General features: G+C 43.8%; 1 protein-coding gene across 1 annotated transcript in view; it reads left to right on the forward strand.

Moving 5' to 3' along the window:
* The first annotated feature begins 371 nt into the window (after positions 1–371).
* LOC139765132 (uncharacterized) overlaps positions 372–20,287 on the forward strand; it is a 40,739-nt gene continuing 20,823 nt past the window's right edge. Inside the window, exon 1 of the mRNA XM_071692327.1 lies at positions 372–1,761. Coding sequence (XP_071548428.1) covers positions 1,029–1,761 — 733 coding nt within the window. The 5' untranslated portion in view covers positions 372–1,028. The remainder of the gene's footprint in view (positions 1,762–20,287) is intronic.

A 20,287-nucleotide genomic window follows, 5' to 3' on the forward strand; every position in this document is an offset into this window, starting at 1 on the left:
ACATTTCTGCTCCCTATGGATGTGGGTAAGGGATTTCTACGGCGTTCTATAGCACACGTTGGCTGCCTGTGCCAAATTTAGAAAGATATTGTGTGTAGGGCAGGACGTTGTTTGCTTAACGACGACCCGACGCCCGGGACATTCAGGTTCACTTCTGTCAGGAAGAGGGGAACACTTGTTGATCTTAGTTCCTGTGCGGCCAATCCCATCCCGGGATTCATATCAAAACTAAAATCCGCGGTGTGGTTGGTGTAGCAGGGTGGTGATCGAGGCGTGTGGTTGGCTGGGGCGAGTCCTACGTCAGGATGGCTCCGCCCTCTGGTGCCAGGGTGTCCTCGGGTGAGGGGACACGCTCTGCCACAATACCCCTCGACTGACAGGTGGTTCCCCACACACCACACGATTCCGCGAAGACCCCCCCATCCCAATTCGCTAGTTGCTTACGCTCGGTGGCTGTGAGGTGTTGACACTGTGAGGTGATAACTGTTGCTGCTGGTTGAGGAACCTTATTGGTTGATCCTGGTACGTTACGGGCTGCAGACCCAACTGCTCCCCTTCAAGTGAAGTGTTGACTGCCTTTGTAAAGTGCTAACAATCATAGTTTAAGTGCTGCTTGCAAAAGTTAAGCGTTGACTGCAGTTGTAAAAGTGCCATAGTTAAGTGTTGACTTCCAAGGTTAAGTGCTAAGCCGACATATCAAAGCGTGGACTGCTGACGTGAAATGCTAACTGCCCACTTAAGTGGTCACTGTCATGGTTAAGCACTGAGCATCTTAACAGTGCTCGGGGGTGACAGGTGAATCTTGGGCACTGAAAGAGCTTGTAGCTAACTAGAAACCGCTGACCTGTCTGTATTGTGATAGTTCGCCGAAGAGGTGAGTGATACGCTGAATGTGACATCCAGTATCCTTGTGGTACTCATCTCATATCGTGTCAAGTGAAGCAGATCATTCGGTGTTAAAGGAACTGTGTGGATCGGTCGTAATCACGGTCCAAAATAGACTGAAGGTATAAGGCACATTCCCAGCAATGGACCAGACATCTGTGAGCGGCGGTGGCGGCGTGTCCCTGCCCGTGCCCAGCACTGGAGGCATGGCAGCCCTAGGGTCATCCCTGGCCACCCTGGCGCCTCTAGAGCCTCCTAGGTCCTCACCATACCCAGGCCTACTGCCAGGGGCCGAGTGGGGGATGCTGGAAACCACAGACATCACACGGGATTACGGCGGCCTCTTCTCCTCCTCCCTAGTGGAATACGGTCTCCCGCCTATCCTGCCGCGCACACCCACGCCTCACGATGCCCTCCACCCTATCCACGACCTAGCCTACGCTACGCACTACGCCGCCCCAGCGGATTACCCGGCGCCCCTCACGCCCGAGAGTGACCCGCCATCCGATGGCAGCGGTTCCCCGACCTCCTCACCGCCCGCTGCGCCGCACCTGCTACCCTCCGCTCACGCTTTCACGCCTCCCTCACACTACACGCCCACCTCACAGTACGCCTCCACTTACCTGCCAAACCACACCGTCAGCAGCTTGTCTCCGCCTACCGATGACCTAGCCACTCTGACCTCCGTCCTGCCCTGTTCGACAGCCGGTTCAGAACAGCATCAAGCGGCATCTCTCGGTCCGCTGCTGCCGCTGACCACTCCTAGTGTAGGGGAGATGGGCTTCGGCGGTCTGAGCGGCGACGTCCTCACCTCTCTGGGTTCCCTAGTGACCGACCACCGCCCTGACCTGGGTCACGAACCTGCTGACGCTGCAGGTGAGTAACACACACAGCTACCAGCACCCACTGATACGTCACAGAGCTACTTGACTGTCAAGACTTGTATATTACCATGGTCTATCATCCTTACGGATAGAAATCGACAAGAGCAACTTGTGGAATAGATTCCATTCCCGCATCACTTGGAGACGAGTACTCTCTCCTCCATAGTCCTGATCGGTAAAATGGCAATCAAACGGGAACTAAATTTCACATCGGTGCCCAGCCATCGTGGGGCAATCCATCCCAATTCAAAGCAATCGAGAAGCAATCTCTGTCCATAGCCACTGTGGCGAAGTCTGTCGCGGCACAGTTGACATGGTATTGGTAATTGTGTGATCTTGACGGGAGGGGCTGGGTAAGGGGCTGCGCCTGACTAGTTCGAGTCGTATCACGGACGTTGTACCCACCTCCCGTCCGATGATCGTCTCTCCAAAAACGCGTGCGATGCGCGAAAGAAACTTCAATATCTCTGTTAGTAAGATATTACGTTTACTACTCCCGAGCCAAAGGCCGCAGAATTCTGAGTATTTTGATATTCAAGACGAAGGCGGGTGCTTACGAGTGAGAACACCGCGGTTATGATGCCTGTAATGCCTAACCTGACGGGGTACTCGTGTTTGTAACAGTACATACTCGGTTTCATGATAGAAATAAATATTGTTTTATACATCTTGTACGAATGAAATTCACGCTGATAGAATATGCAGAATCTAGCATGTTTTGTCTCCAGACTGATGGTATATGATAGGACTATGGCCTCGACCAAGTTAATAGGACGAGTCTGCTTGTTTAGCTAGATATCAGAAGCGTAGAATGTCAGAGTAAAAGATCCTTGAATAAAATAACTGGTTTTTGTAGGCCACCGGCCGAATCCTCTCGCTTCGCGCTGTAGACCCGCTCGTAACTTGCCATGCACTGTGAACTCTTGCCTCTCACATCGATTCGCAAACTATGTGACCTAAGTAGCGCCTTGGAGATTGAATCTCATTTTCTGCCTGGGAAAAAGAATGAATCGTATCGCACTCTGAAAGGAAATCAGTCACGATCGGGGTTGAGATATCGGGTATCGGGTTCACGATACAGACTGAGAACAAACACATCTGTTCGCCTATATGACGGCCGGTCGTCCACTACCAGCAGCATAAACAAAGCACCCATGCTTTGTCAAGCTTCCAGAAGAGCCAGCGACGGAGTGAAATGCTTTTAAAGTGACTAAGGCAAATGCAAATTAGCCCAGACAGCTGCTGGGAGATTTTTAAAAGTCACACGATCTCTCGTCTTGAAATGGAGAAGACACATGGTGGACTTTCCCCCGTGGGCTAGTGTTTACCAAAGATCTCTCCCCTCTAACGACCCTCATTAATACTAGTTTTGACTTGTTCTCCGGTTATAATTAGGGTTCGAAGGGGAAAGGGTTGAGTGGGTTTTGTAACGGCTTAGTAAAGAGGAGGAGATATGAGGTGTTTGGTGAGGGCCTCACAACTCAAGCATGAAGGACATGCAACACCACCCCAATACTAAGCTATTCGCGCTATGCAGCATTTGGTTTCGTCTCGCCGAGTTCCTCGTCTCGCTCGGTTCTGTGCGTCGCGCATTGTGGCTGCGAACGTTTGGGATGAAACTACGTGCTGACGCTAGGGGGAGAACGTGCTTATGGACGCTGAGGCAGGGAGGGAAGAACGTTTGTACTGTCACAAAAAATAAATGGATAGCGCCTGTGTTAAAGTGAGCGGTTGACACTGATACTCTCTGAAATTCTGAGGATTGGAAGATGATGAACGAAACGTTCACCGTAGAAATTGAGGATTCGAAAACGAGAGTAACGCTTAGTCTGTAGACTTTAAGAATGTATCGGTCCATAATTACGTTGGGGTCCAATACAAAACACTGTTAAGATGAACATATTCCACTGTGTTTAAGAAGCGTACGAACGTATGTTGCAGTATTTGCATAGGACGGGAACGTGCAGCTCAACTGCAAGCTGGGGAGGAACGTAAAAGTCAAGTGTTCAAAAAATAGATATGAGCGTACGTGCTAATGTCGGGTATCATTACATTTGCACATGTCTAAGAAAGACTCAAGCTTGATGTTGTGTTTTTTATCTTACCATCACACAAATCTTTCTCTTGACCCTGAAAGTTTTGATTACCTAAATGTGAAAACCCTTTCGGCAATTGGGAGTGACAGGAGCGTGGCTGTTCAGCATAGAAAACTGTAAATCATATAACGTCATCGAATCAGGATGGAGTATTTTTCTTATGGACGAGTTGCAAAAAGGAACCAATAACCTTCTCCACCTCCCTAGTTACTGTGGGAGGGTCTCGTGTGTCGCTGGGTACGATTATGGCTCTGCAAAAACTCATATTCTCGGCGGACGAAAGATTAATAACGTAGAGGAGAAATGAAATTTCGAAATGGGCTGTGGAGGGACGAGCGAGACCTTCGTTAGACTCCAGCGAAGGTGATGATCGACTTTAATACGCTTGAAGCGGTTTCGATGCATAGGATTGATATCATACTTTCTAGTAGCGTAGGGAAAGGGGTTGATAAAAGCCTCAAGGCAAAAGGAGAAACCACATAAAGCGCAATGATTAGAATCGTAATCATAGACAAACGTTTCAAGTTCAGTCCAGGAATGAATCTAAAGCAGTAGCTTCTCATTACGGGATGAATGTCTTAGGGTGAGGTGGCTTCGTCCGTCCGTCCCTCCCTCCGTCTCCTCCAACAGCAGTGGTAACCCAACACCCCCAGTATTCTCAACACCAAAGCGGCCGACGGCACAACTCGCTGGCTAGACCTGCTACTCCTCACACCCATATACGTACACCTTAAACGCTAACTCCCTGCCCAGGACTTCTCATGTTCCTAAGCCCTGGACCATTTACCCAATTAATATCACCGACATGCTTTTCCCTACGTAGAGGCAAATAAAGATCTCGTCTAAGAAATGATGATTTGTACAATAAAACCATGATGGTACATATAGGTTAAAACGGTGTGCATGCAGCCCCCACAGTACACAAATGAAACCTTCAACGGTACACACGCATAGCGTTCAACAGTGTATATACAAGTTGGACGGTAGACACAGGGTGAGAGCAGACACATTCTATGTCCTCGGGGTATCCATGGTCAGGACGGCGGTGTACGCACAGGCTACGCTGGTATGTACATACTAGATGTGACGCCACGTGATAGGACTGCAGCATACCCAGAAGTTACGAGGAGACACACACACACACACACACAGAGCTACAGCGATACATAAGCGGTTTCAGATGGTCCACATGTACGCCGGGACGATACACACAAGTCTACGCGCACACACACACACTAATCCGGTACACACAGAGGAAGTCAGGTCATACACGAAGATTCGAACAGTGCACAACCACAGTGAAACGGTACACACGCACTTGCTTGTGTGGTACGTACACAAGTTATACTGACTCTCATGCGTGTACATGATGCACACATACATAAGGGAGGGCAGTACACGCACAAAGAGTAAACAAACAGCGTAGTCACACACACACACACACACACACACACACACACACACACATACACACACACACACACACACACACACACACACACACACACAATTGCCTGGGTGGTTCATACACAAGTTATACTAACTCGCATGCGTGTGTACATGACGCACACGTACATAAGGGAGGGCAGTACACACACAAAGTAAACAAACAGCGTAGTCCACACACACACACACACACACACACACACACACACACACACACACACACACTTGCCTGGGTGGTTCATACACAAATTATACTAACTCGCATGCGTGTGTACATGACGCACACGTACATAAGGGAGGGCAGTACACACACAAAGTAAACAAACAGCGTAGTCCACACACACACACACACACACACACACACACACACACACACTTGCCTGGGTGGTTCATACACAAATTATACTAACTCGCATGCGTGTGTACATGACGCACACGTACATAAGGGAGGGCAGTACACACACAAAGTAAACAAACAGCGTAGTCCACACACACACACACACACACACACACACACACACACACACACACACACACACTTGCCTGGGTGGTTCATACACAAATTATACTAACTCGCATGCGTGTGTACATGACGCACACGTACATAAGGGAGGGCAGTACACACACAAAGTAAACAAACAGCGTAGGCCACACACACACACACACACACACACACACACACACACAAGCTAAAAATCCACGCAGGCATCAGCTTCGTTGGCAGATAGCAGTGTCCTCCCGTGGTGTTCCCCCAGTCACTGTTTTGATACCTCAGGGAAATTATTAGCTGGGCGACAGATATGAAGGGGACGTCACACGGCGACCGGTCGCCTCCCCACTAACTGGCACATGGAGTGGGGAGGCAACCCACTGAGGGGGTGATGGGGAGCTTGACTGTCTTGTCTTTTTCTCCCTCCGGTGGATATACCATTTCATCTGACTGTATGGAGGAAAGTGAGGGCCGGGGCAGTGTGTGTGTGTATACACACGTAGGAGTTAAGGCATGGCACAATACGAGATAATGAGAAGGCAACGAGAGTGTAAATTTCTCCGTCATACACGAATAGTTACCACAAGTAGAAATCACACGCACACACTAATTCGGTACACACACACACAGGAAAAGTCGGCTCATACAGTGTTCGTACAGTGCGCACAACCACAATGAAGCAGTACACACACGCGTATATATATATATATATATATATATATATATATATATGTATATACTCCCTGGGGATAGGGGAGAAAGAATACTTCCCACGTATTCCCTGCGTGTCGTAGAAGGCGACTAAAAGGGGAGGGAGCGGGGGGGCTGGAAATCCTCCCCTCTCGTTTCTTTTTTAATTTTCCAAAAGAAGGAACAGAGAATTGGGCCAGGTGAGGGTATTCCCTCAAAGGCCCAGTCCTCTGTTCTTAACGCTACCTCGCTAATGCGGGAAATGGCGAATAGTTTGAAAGAAAAGAAAAAATATATATATATATATATATATATATATATATATATATATATATATATATATATATATATATATATATACATGTGTGTGTGTATAGACATATATATTGCTACAGGGCTCCTTTCTAAGTAAGGGATCCTGGTGTTACCCTGAACTTCTCTGATTCCTGCAGCTTCATGGCTGCCCTGTTTCCAGCAGCAGGGAAATGGATTCCTTCGGAATGGGAAGTTGTTTAACCCAAGTGATATAGTCTCGCGAAAGATCACTTTTCACCGAGCGCAACTGCGCGCAGGCAGTGATTATATATGTATATATATATATATATATATATATATATATATATATATATATATATATATATATATATATATATAGAGAGAGAGAGAGAGAGAGAGAGAGAGAGAGAGAGAGAGGAGAAAGAATACTTCCCACGTATTCCCTGCGTGCCGTAGAAGGCGACTAAAAGGGGAGGGAGCAGGTGGCTGGAAATCCTCCCCTCTCGGTTTTTTTTTTTTTAATTTTCCAAAAGAAGGAACAGAGAAGGGGGCCAGGTGAGGATATTCCCTCAAAGGCCCAGTCCTCTGTTCTTAATGCTGCCTCGCTAACACGGGAAATGGCGAATGGTATGAAAGAAAAGATATATATATATATATATATATATATATATATATATATACACACACAAATAGGTGTTGTCGGGCTCCGCTTAAAAGAGGTTACACCACAAATAAAAAGTCACTCTAGCGAGGCTTAATCATTGGGAGTAAAATCTGTTCAGAGGACTCCTCACTTCAAGGGTGCCCACACTTCCCTCCTGCTGAGAGTAGCGCAGACATGGGCCGCAGGAAAGAAGTCATGGGTAAACACCAGGCCATGGAGTATACGCAAGCAGTTGGTATAATTGTAAATTTGTGCAAGTATTGACGGCGGTCGGATCATATCTCCTGAAGGTTGGAGAAAACTGTGGAAGCTCCCTTGGGTTTCTCTCTCCTGCCCTCACAAGCGAGGCGGGCGACGCTGCTCCGGCACTGTGTACAAACTAACGTGGACGCGACACATGTTTTAAAACACAACACTGTGGACTCGGCCGGATTAGGATATTACTTAGGGTTAACAATTGCCACAAAACATTAGTCAGGATTTACATTCTGCACGAGGCAAAACTCTGTGTTTACTTACACGTTTCTCCTGGGCAGACGCAAGTCTAAACATATAACTCGGGGGTTCTGGAGGTTGATCACGTATTTCAAAGGATTATAGATAATATCTGCGTTATTTAGAGGGATGTGTGGTTTCAAGACGGGGAATAATTCTCGGGAATGTCTTCGTTTCATGGATGCTCAAGTTACTAATGACTGAAAACGGAATAATGATTGATGTATATTACTAAAGAAAATGTAGTATCTAAAGGATTTATTCTATAGGGACGTAAAGGGACACCCATGAACGAATTTTTCTTCAACTTCCAACCCCTGTTAACTCCAGCGCCGACAAATCCATCCCTGATATACTGCACCTACATTTCCTTTTCCTCCACATTACGATGCCAGTACTTTTCTTGCACTGAAAATATTTCGTAACTCGGAACTGTGCAGCATTTTGGAATGAAAAAATAGTTGCCCTCCTGAATTCGACTGAGCAAAACGTGCAGGGAGGTCGTGAACAAATCAAATTCGACAGTGCAAAAAAAAAATCCTTTTCCACTTACAGCTCTGATTCGTGCTTGTTTTTTTTCAATTGATCAGTGAGAAGCTGCATTTCATCCTCGAATAATATAAATGTTAGGCATAACTGTACTCGCTCCACTCTTTACAAACTCCATAGTGTGAACATCACAATATATGCGTCCCTAAAGCTAGTTTTTAATGTATAGGTGCCAGAATTATTCTCGAGAGCAACTATTCCACATCAAAAGGGACCTCGTTCGCTTCTGTATGGAGTAACGTCTGCATATCTCTAGAGTGGCTCTTCTTCTTTCGCACAGCCAGAGTGGAGTCAAAATTATCTGCTCTACCAGTCGTATATACTATTGTCTTCTTTAACCTGCCCTTTCCGTTCCTAGTGATGCTGCATCCCTTCTATTTTTATACAAGGCATCGAGTATCATTTGGGCCAAATGCTACTGCGAGCTTCCTGCGTGTATCGCAGCCCTTGTGACGTGGATCAGTGGCACGCGACTGATTGCTTTCTACCGTAACTTCTGCATGATGGCCATCCATGCCAAGTGTGTTCATGGTACCTACCTACTTGTACAACAAAACCGCGGAAGTATCCTCCTTCCGTCGTGTTTACTTCTTCCCATAACTTTTCCAGGCTTAAGTCTGGTCTGCAAAAACACAGAGCGCTCAAATTAATTTCTGTCGTCTTCCATCACTTTGTTCTTATTCGCTATCTAATTTTCAACTTGGAGAGGTACAATTTGCCCGAGCCATATTCGTTACCTTGAAGTTGAAAAAAGGCTAAATCCATTGAGTAGTTTGATGAACTTCTGAAGGTTGACATGTATAATCGTCTGAACAGCACGGGTTGAATGCGCATTCTCGAGATCATGACCAAAAAGTCTCGTTAGTTCAGTCAAATGTAGTGGTCGAAGACTTCCAACAGCTTAGTCAACTAACGACCCACGCCAGCAGCTGAGATGTGGAAGTAGAGGACCTAAGTAATCTCCAGATAAACTCCACCCGATGACTTCGTAAGTCCCATGGTCAGAACTCAGCAGGTCTCGTGGTCCTTACCTGCATGTCTCGTGGTACGCTGATGCCCTATAGATTCTTTCACTACAGGTCTCGTGGCCCAGATCCTGTGGGTCTTGAAGATCAATCCTTGTAGATATCGTTGCTCAGACACTGCAGATGGTATAATCCATTTCTTACAGTTAAGGTCTTAAAGACCCTACAGGTCTCGTAGTTCACACCATGAAGGTTTTGGTGAAAAAGCTTTATGGGTTTCATGATTCGAACCTCGTGGCCTGTTCCTACTAGGTCTGGAGGTCACATCCCATTAGGTTTTTGTCTTCGTGGTCTGAGCTGTACATGTCTCGTGGCTCAAACGCTGAAGGTCTTCTTCTCCACAGCCAAAGGTCTAGTGGTTCCGAACCCTACAATAATCTCTTGGCTCAAACGCTTATGATCTCGTCTTCAACACCCAAAGGTCTAATGGTCCGAACCCTACATGTATCGAGTCTCAGACGCCGAAGGTCTCGTGGTGAGGACCCTGCCCAGGGACCTCACGTTACAGGGAGGTATTAACTAGTAAATGATAACCTCACAGCTGTCACACCTCCCGGCTGACTCACTCTCTCACACAATAACGTTCAACAGTACGTAACTCACAAGACTCTTTTATTCGTAACCCTAGATTTTCCTACACTGAGCCCTGCCTCGTGGGAAAATTTCGTCCTCAATACTTAATCATATATATATATATATATATATATATATATATATATATATATATATATATATATATATATATATATATATATATATATATTTTATAATAATCGACTTTGTCAGCGGGCTGAACCAGGGCATGTGAAGCGGCCGGGTCAAACCACGGAGAAGTCTGTGGGACATGGTTGTGGAGAAGTTATGTTGTAACGATACAGACCACGCAGACCCACGGTCCAAGCGAGGTGGTCCGGCCTTAACAGTACTTAAGAAAAAAGAAAGGCTTTCTTCCCATCCTCCACTCCCTTCAGTAACACAGTAGACGGAAAACAGGTAGAAAAAAAATCTACCTTACAGGACTCGTATGCCTGAAAGAAGTTTTTATGGGAAAGTCATAAGGTAGAAGAAACATGAGTGCCACGCATCCCATCATGAACGTTCATCCCTCCGTTTTTTGTTACAAAGTCAAAAGTAAGAATACACCTGAGCTCCAGAGCTTCTCGACTTCATTCATATCATTCCCGATGTAGAAGAATGACACAATAATCCTTTCTTGCTCTTTTCAAGCCGCCGACAATGGGTCAATCAATGCTACCGCGGCATGGCCAGAGAGAGGGAGAGATCTGTGGTTGCGAAGATGGCATAATATCCCACTACGTTATGATGACTGATTGAATGAATTATCAAACACCCGAGTGAAACAAATGATCATGCGCAGTTTTGAAGATATCAAGAATGTTGCTCTAGACAATATGTTCTAGGGGGCTTATTCCACGCATCAATAATGTCTCCATCCTGGAGAGACTTATGGGAAATATAGGATATATGTTTAGCCATTACGTGTTTGTCTTTAATGACTCGTGGATAAAAACGTTCAGCATTAAAATGCTCAACCGTTATCCGATAATTCCAGTCATTCTTAACAGGTTGGAGACATTATTGATATACTTAACGAGAAGCTAGTCAAGTTACCTATGCCTTTGAGGGCATATCAAACCTTCCCTCAATACTATCAATTAGATGAATTACATAACCAATGATAAAATCACTTTTATCCCGCGGTTAGTTTAGAATCTGAAAACCGCTCCTTGTGATTCTTCGATAAGGATTTTTCCTTTAGTCTCCCCACTGAAAACATTTAACCCGCCAGCCAAGCGGAAGATATATGGTTATTGGGCTTAAAAACCTGCCTGTCCAATCCATCACTGAAGTAAACAAGGGCCTGATACAGCGCAGACCATTTTGTGTATATCTCCGACCATTGCCTCCGCGCGGGGTACGCGAACCCCTGATTTGGGGAATTGCAATATAATATTCTACCAGCATTATATATGTTTTCCTCTCTACTAAAAAAAAAAAAGTATTTACATGTAATGGCCACTCAAACTCTCAGTACTCATTAATACGCCTGAGGACCCCAGTTAGCACAGTCATGGGAGAAGGGATATAAATCGAACCAACCATATGGAAATATATTTTACCCATGGAGAAAGGATAAATTCCTTGAATTATTACTGTTCACTATTATCTTCACAGAGTACTCGCCTGTTAATCATTTTTCCAATGTAGCAGCTATGAGTATTTAATTGAATATTTTCTCGTAACGAAAAAGCTTCAATATTGAATCGACGATCTTCTGTCGGGATATCAGAATATCTAGCTTTATGCTGTTGCCTTAGTAGCATTACAGAATTAAGATATTCATACTAAACCATTGTACTTATGATCACTGTTAACTAATGTCATGCGTTTCGTGTTTTTTTGCACTGGATGGAAACCAATTTAGTCTAACCTAAGGGGTAGGACTCTTATTAATGGCGTTCTCAATTTCCACTCGAAATCTATGGGAACTGTTGGTAAAAAGATGTATAAAATTGAGCTTACGACGCTGGGTTTATATTTAGCCTTTGATGCTTTATGACGCGATGACATCATGTTATCACTATATACACGGGTTTTGGATAACAGATGACAGTCACACGTGTTTAACTCGTCGCATTAAGATAAATCCGAGATTATTTATGTGTATAACAGACAAGAGGAACTGGAATACAGATGTTAATCGTTAATGAAATATATTTTGAATGTGGGTTTTAACTATTGATGAAATGAATTTCGAACATCTTATAAATTTCTCTTTACATAGTATATATGCATTCATATAAAGGATTTCGTTTCGCTATCTTAAAGTCACAAGACACAAAAACGTATGGAAATCTTTCATTATCTCAAGTTTGATATGAGTAATGTGTATAGATATCATAGGAAACGACCATTTTAAGACAATGAAACCTCGTAAGTCTTTCCAGAATACAAATACAAATTTTGTCAAGTGTTTTTACATGTAGGCGACGCACCTTTTTTTCATGATATATATTTATATATGTATATATATATATATATATATATATATATATATATATATATATATATATATATATATAGCAGGGAGCTGGCCATGTCCACTGGGAGGCAATTTAGATACAAAATTCCGTCTGTGTATATTTGTGCTTGTGGAGGTGTCAAGAGGTGTGTACAACATTAGAAATGTAAGTGTTCAAAGCCTTTATTATAGAAGTTGCATTATGGTTATTAAGGCTTTTGATGTTGTCTGTGTTTTTAATGTTAGTGGGATGTATGGTGTCCAAACGCAAACGAGAAAGTGTAACTCGTGCATGTCTGAGGGTGTGGTTTTAGATTGGTCCATGTCTGTGGGATTAGACTCGGTTGGGTAGGCGGTATGTTTAGTGCTTGTCGAGTCATTACGGTGTGTATATATTTTCTTAATGTTGTGTTTTTATGGAAGAATAGGAATCGTAAGTATATGTTACTGAAGTGTGAAGCTGGGGGAAGATTTTCATTCCCACATGGAGTTAGTAGCTGGTTATGAAGTGTTTCGGGTGTGGATAATGTCTTGGTGTTTTGCTGCAACGAGCAGTGCGCCGAGCGTGTTAAGGTGAGTTAACGATGGGTTGCTTGCATTTCGCTGAGATGGTGAATGCTTGTGGTTGCCAGGCAGCCTTTGAAGAAATAAAAGCCTTCCAAATGAACTGGGTAGACACAATAAATACCAAAAAAGAAAAAATCACGCGACCTCGAGAAAAAGGAAAGAAGATGAAAAACTATCAGTAATATAGAAAGAATTTTCCTGATCTCTATGCAGTTCGTAGACTGAGGACCACAAGTTCCATTACTAAGAACACTTGCTCGGATGATTACCTGGAAATGTATGTGATCCTGGAAAAGCTATATGAATTCGGTGTCCAATAAGCCAAAGAAAAATGCTTTAACGGTAAACTATCCAACTGCCTTTCCTAAACAGCAACCCCGTCATTCTCACACACAGATCTCATCACCATGACGGACTTGGAGAAAATCATTGACGAAGTATCCACGTATTTCGCTCTCGAACCAGACTCCCGTAACTCCGTCATTATCAGTAAATGCAATACACAATTAGTACAAACCCTCTCGACTCTGGCATTTATCCCCCAAGAGTCTGAAAACAGTTTACGGTGCCCCACACCACATTGCCACTAGTACGAACCCTCTGGAGACGAGTCTAGTTTCTAGCAATATCCCCTAGAGCCTGAAACCAAGTCGTAGTACCCCACTCCACAAAGGAGGTAGCCATGGTAGACCCATCCTTCCCCCAAAATGAAAACAAATACGGATAACACTGACATCGCACGTCACTGAAATTTTCGAGGACCGAAGATGTAGAATGACTGACTGTGTGGAATAGTCTACATCAACCAGGACATCATGATGTCAGGACCGCAAGGCTATGCCTCTGCCAGTTGCTTGGTTACCAAATTATATCTGTAGAGGCACTGAAGACCAACACAAAATCCTGTCGTACAGATTTTACAAAGGCCCTTTTTGATACTGTAAATACGACCGTGATATACAAAAAACTGCATAAGATGGAAACGATAGGAAAAATTGGATGGATATATAACTTTTTGACGAGATCACAACGCGTTGTCCATCGGGCTATCCCCAATGCCGCCTTGGCAAGAAGAGCCTGTTCTCCAAGGACTGGTACTCGACCTCCTGCTGTTCCTCATCCTCTTATCTGACATTGACGTAAATACGAATCATAATTTAATATCCTTTGTTGATGGTACTAAAATAAGAATGAAGATCTTATCAACATCAGACATTTACAAACTACAAACAGATATAAACAGGGTCTTCTGCTGGGCTACCGCAAATATGTTTTTTAATAGGGAATTAGTTCCATCTCCACTGGTATGGAGAGAATGAAGAAATGGTAAGATGTGTACAGTATACTGGGCAGATGTAGACGCCATCATATCACGACTGAATAATGTGAAAGACCTCGGAGTGATAACTGCCAGACATTTACCTTCAGCAGACGCAGGGAAGGCACTGTTACTTCCTCCAGGAAGACGAATGTAATGGATCTTGCGGACCTTCAAGATAAGAGAGGGTAAACCAGTGACGTAACTTTTCAAGGTAGTAATACTACTATCACGAATGTCCTACTGTTTTGTGCTGGCGGGTACAACTGCAGAGGCAGCAAGTGTGCGGAGGTGTCCCATGGCCCCGGGGCAAAGCCATAAGGGGTTTTGACTACTGGGGTCGTAGACAGGAATGGTATATAATAATCTTTATGTCCTGGAAGGCATGGTCTCCAACGTACTCGCATCGTTTCCAACTGGCATGACAGACATGGATAACTGGTCAAATGGCACCACTGGAGTTGAAAGATGCAATAAGCACAACATATAACACCCTGGGACATCCAAAGCTCAAGGCTGTGCAACACTCTGCCTGCAGCCATTAGAAACACTATGGAGATGAACAGCAACGAAATTCATGAAGGCTCTTGATAAGTATTCACTACGCGTACCGGACCAGCTAGGCTGTGGTGCTTGCGTAGATCTGCAGACAACTGCCTGAAACAGGTTGGTCGACCAACGACCCAATTCAGCAGCTTCGACTTTGCCTGAGCTATGAGGGCAAACGACCTTCGAAGACATTGTAAGGTAACATAAGGTTGTCATTTATGTAAGAAGGTGCGATAGAACATGGCAGGTGTTTTCGTATAATTAATGTCATTTTATAGAAAACGAAAGAAAGAGTGGCTGATATGCATAATACGATTATAAGATTTTGCTACGCATTTCACTTCGCCTGGAACTTTGGGTGATGTTGATCAATGATCATACGTCATGCAATACTTCGAGTGATTTCCCTAACGTCAAAGGCTATTGGGTAGATTTTTTTTTCGAAACTACAGTACAGGTACTTGTGACGAGCCAACAGTCGGTCAGCGATGCAACCCGCTGATCGAAGCGGTTTTGTTCGATATCCGGACATGGCATCAGCTTCACAGCCAACCCTCCTATTCAGCGTTCCTTTTCGGACAGGTCAATGAGTGGGTATTTAACGTATGCTAGGATATGTGAATTGTGTAATCAGAGAAGGCGAGGATTATAAAATTCTCTACATAATACACGAATAGTTAATCACACTAAGACGAGATCTCGTAAGCGTAAAACTCCTTCCACGTACTCTACAAATGGGTGATTACAAACAAGTGATTGAAAATTAAGGGAGAGGTTTCTTTACACGCATTCCAACCGAATTAGTTTTCCAGTAGTCTGTATAGTTTAGTCCCGTTGTAAGACGTTTTAATACTTTTGCTGCATTTTCTGGTCTTCAAATATTCTACTTTGATATCTGTGTGATAAGGTGATTGTAGAAAATGAGAGCAAAACTTTGACATTTGAATTTCTCATAAATGAGGAATTTACCGAATTTAATGAAATCTTAATATATCGCTTTTCGTTCGTCCTTTGTCGTGTCGTAACTTAAAACACTTCAAAAAAAACATATTTTCACAACCTGTGCATCACAGGAAATATATATTATGGCATTTTCTCCGTACGTATTCAATATACGGAGGAGACATCTCAGCAGGAGACGAAAGCGATCATGTAATGAACATGCGAGCGAACGATGCATAGATAAGCTGCATCGAGACCCATGCAGGCAGACTCGTTCGTGGGGGCCTCTGAGACAATGGGAAATTTGCTCGCGTGCTGGCTTGTATTTGCCGTTGTGTATACCACTGATGTTTGAATATACCTTATATATATACCCGAAGCCCATATATTCTCTCATGATCTCGCGACGTGTTGAATATGCCTTAACTCCACACAAAGTCGTAAATCTGGTTGATAATGGTGAAGATTTAAGCTTTGTATTATTGTTGAAATCTCTGGGAGAGACGGAAGGGCGGACAAAAGGAGAGACGACGCTAACTCAGACCAGACATGACCTCTCTCGCCCTCGGGCGTGTGACGTAAACGCTTGAATATCCGTTTATCTGTCTGAGCCAGCTTAATATACGATGTTTGTAGTATAGAAGGAAACTACGAGTCTGCTTCTTTTATCTATCTATTCATCTATCTAACTATCTATCTATCTATCTATCTATCTATCTATCTATCTATATATATATATATATATATATATATATATATATATATATATTGGAAAGGATCACAATTTTGCGCGTGATCAAGATATTCCTATGAGTCCACGGGGACTTTTCGTGTTTCATTTTCCCCGTGGACTCATAGGAATATATATATATATATATATATATATATATATATATATATATATATATATATATATATATCCACGTATCCCGCATTAGCGAGGTAGCGCCAAGAATAGATGTAGAAAGCCCGCATTCGCTCATAGGAATATATATATATATATATATATATATATATATATATATATATATATATATATATATCCACGTATCCCGCATTAGCGAGGTAGCGCCAAGAATAGATGTAGAAAGCCCGCATTCGCTTGCATCCAATTTTTTTTCCAGTTGTCATGTACAATGGACCGAAAGCAGACCCCAGTATACATAGATATGTATAGGTCTGTGGGGCCTGGTTGTGGATTGGGGGGCTGCAGTTTGTGTGCACTGCATATGACAGCTAGAGAATGGATGTGAGCGAATGGTTCTGCTTCGCTATCATGGGAAACTGCTAACAAGAAATATATATACGTATCTTCTTTTTACGTTGGAGGTCCCAGTCGAGGGCAAAAGTCCACATCAAGGCCGGGCCCTGATGGGAATATGGAGGTTTATGAAAGGGAAAAAGAAGAGACAAGGGAAAGTATTTACGAAATTTGGGGAAAGGTATTGGGTAAGACACGAGAAGGTAGGAAAGCAATATCACATTCTGGTTTCGAAAACACGTAATCAACAAAACTCTTAATTGCAGTTCATAAATTTACTGACTTTATTCCCCGTGGATAAGGTTTTAAACAGGGTGGGAGTGGAGGGTCGGAAACCCTCCATTCTGTGAATCATGCTTTCTAAATCGGGAACAAAAGGAGCCAAGCAGAGATTTGCCCTCGAAACCTCAGGCTCTGTGGTGTCTGAATGTACACGACTGTAACCAGGACAAGAGGATGGAACTTCAGTATAGGATTCTATGTTTGATAGAAACCTGAATATTCCGAGCCCGAGTGAAATTCAAGAATGTTTAGGTGGTGTATCCCGGAGCTAGTGAGAGGACAAGTAAGAGCGCCAAATCCCAAGAAATAGCTGTGGGACTGTATCAAGTAGTGCAAAGAAGTGTTCCGAGATTAGTGCTGGGTAAAATGAAAGGAGACTATGATTAGTAGGTGACTGACTGTAAAAGAAGTGGGGAAGAGTGGGGTGTTTTTTAGGTGACGAGTGAGGTCTTTGACAGCTTTGCTGCAAGGGATTGAATCTTGGTGTTAGAGGGAATGAATACAAGGTGAGTAATGTTGCAATTCAGGGTATGATAGTTGTATGGCGTTCCCGGAAGGGAAAGTAATTTGTGCCGAGAGGAACTGTGACTGGGTATACTTCGTCAAAAACATGAGTGCATACTTGAGCGATTGGTATGGGTCGAACTGGATTATGTATTAAGATTCTCAAGTGTGCAGAGAAGTTACTGAATGTAAACGTGTTGATAGTGACAACAGGTGGAATGTCTGATCATTTCGTTGTGAAGACGAGTTTGAAAATTTGTGGCAGTTTTCTGGAAAGCAGGAAATGACGGATGTAGGGATGAATGGCGAAGTGATCGAGCTTGTAAAGTGGCACGGTGAATTATATTGTTAGCTGTAAGTTTATCATGACACCAAACAATCGATTTACAATACGGGGCAGGGAATATCCATAATCTAAATCCTTGTAACGCGATACTGACAAAATCTCTACTAGTGAGAAATACAAAGATTGCCAAGCACTGCGCAGATACCAGCCGATTGTGCATTCAAAAAGCCTTTGACATAAATGAACATAACCCAAGCTTAAACCTGAGACCACCTTGTGTACAGAAAGGCAGAGAGATTATACAGTAATTACCACCTACCGCAAGGTTTCCTTGCTGTCACCTCGCTCATCACATCAACCACTGGAACCGACATTCCTATGGTTAATTTCCAGATAGTAGAAACTGACTTCGAAGGTATATCCTTCGAAGTCGATCTAGAATTTCCACCCAAACAAAATAATGGGTAATCTTTTTGTTGTTTCTCTTGACTACTTCCTATGCCCTAGTTCAGCCCAGCGATAGTACATCGCCCCCTGTATATCAAATCTCTCCAATTCGCTCTATCCCATGGATTTTGATATTTGCAGCTATCGACGTTTAATGCGGTTATACTCTTAATATAACTATTTCTTTCACCATTCAAAGACCCGCGATGAACAATCTGCACGAATGATACGTGGTAAGAGGCCTTGCATCGACGAAATGTGAACCACTGCCGTGTATGGTTAACGAAATTCCATCTGCACGGATGACTGATAATAAATGAGGCTTACCTCAAACTTATAACTATCTACTGTGTTGTTAACGAATTTAATTCCTCATGTCTTTCTCATGAACACTATATATCTTCGCCTATGCCAGGCGCCCAACTCATCGACCAATCCCTATGGGAGGAGGAACAGCTAAGTTGACTGGGGATCAACTACCGCGACCGAGATTCGAACCTATGTACTCGACCCCAGAGGTGGTAGTAAAGCAAGACTTGCACTAAAAAGAGAGAGAGATAGATTTTAGAAGTCGTGTGTTTTGACGTACAATACGGAATCTGACTTTAATGACCCTCTTAGCTGTTGATGCACAACGAGTCCAACAACACACACATAGACATACCAAAATGACACGTATCTCACGTCTCGTTCGCCAGTATTGTGTGGAGGCGTCAGGCTGTATTTACTCGTCCAACACGCGCTGTTTTCTTTGATTATTCGGTCAGTCGCCACCTTCTGTGGAAGTCAGTCATCCTGTGTGTCGTGACAATCATCATTATAACTGGCACGACACTTAATGCCCTCACTGTATCGTTTCAGTGTGGGAAGACGTATACCCCGTGGGACTCCCGCCCTGTGCCCGCCAGTGCCTCGAGTTTCGACGCAAAGGGACGCTGGAGGGAGTCTCTTCGGAGTAATGGACAGGGTCTCTCTCTCTCTCTCTCTCTCTCTCTCTCTCTCTCTCTCTCTCTCTCTCTCTCTCTCTCTCTCTCTCACACACACACACACACACACACACACACACAAAATGAGCAGTTTCCTTTTCCTTATCAAATGGTTAGATGAGGAGGAGGTGCGACAGGGTAAGGGATGGTTTGAAATGGAAGAGAAGACTGCAGGGCGTACAGGTTTATGGTAAAAGTTAATTGATGCGTTTGGGTGATTATCTGGAAGAGCTTTTTTTGGTGTGTTGTCTATATACCCGGACAGACTGTGGGTTGTGTGTGCATTAGCGTCATATCTTTGGGTTTTTTGAAGTATTTGCACTAACGTAGGCATCTCTCTCTCTCTCTCTCTCTCTCTCTCTCTCTCTCTCTCTCTCTCTCTCTCTCTCTCTCTCTCTCTCTCTGTTTTACTACCAATTCCGAGAAATTTACATTTTTTACTCGTTTTCTTCGTCTGCATTATTCTGATAAATGCCTTTCTTATCTCCTGGCCATCTGTGGTCTCTGTAGTGAAGTATCTTGGGTCTTCAACCCCTTGAAGAAGGATCCTCGTCCTTCAGACCATTATCAGGGAATAACGTCTTGAGAGGGCAACGATCCTT

Source organism: Panulirus ornatus, chromosome 52, assembly GCF_036320965.1.
Source record: "Panulirus ornatus isolate Po-2019 chromosome 52, ASM3632096v1, whole genome shotgun sequence".
NCBI lineage: Eukaryota > Metazoa > Arthropoda > Malacostraca > Decapoda > Palinuridae > Panulirus > Panulirus ornatus.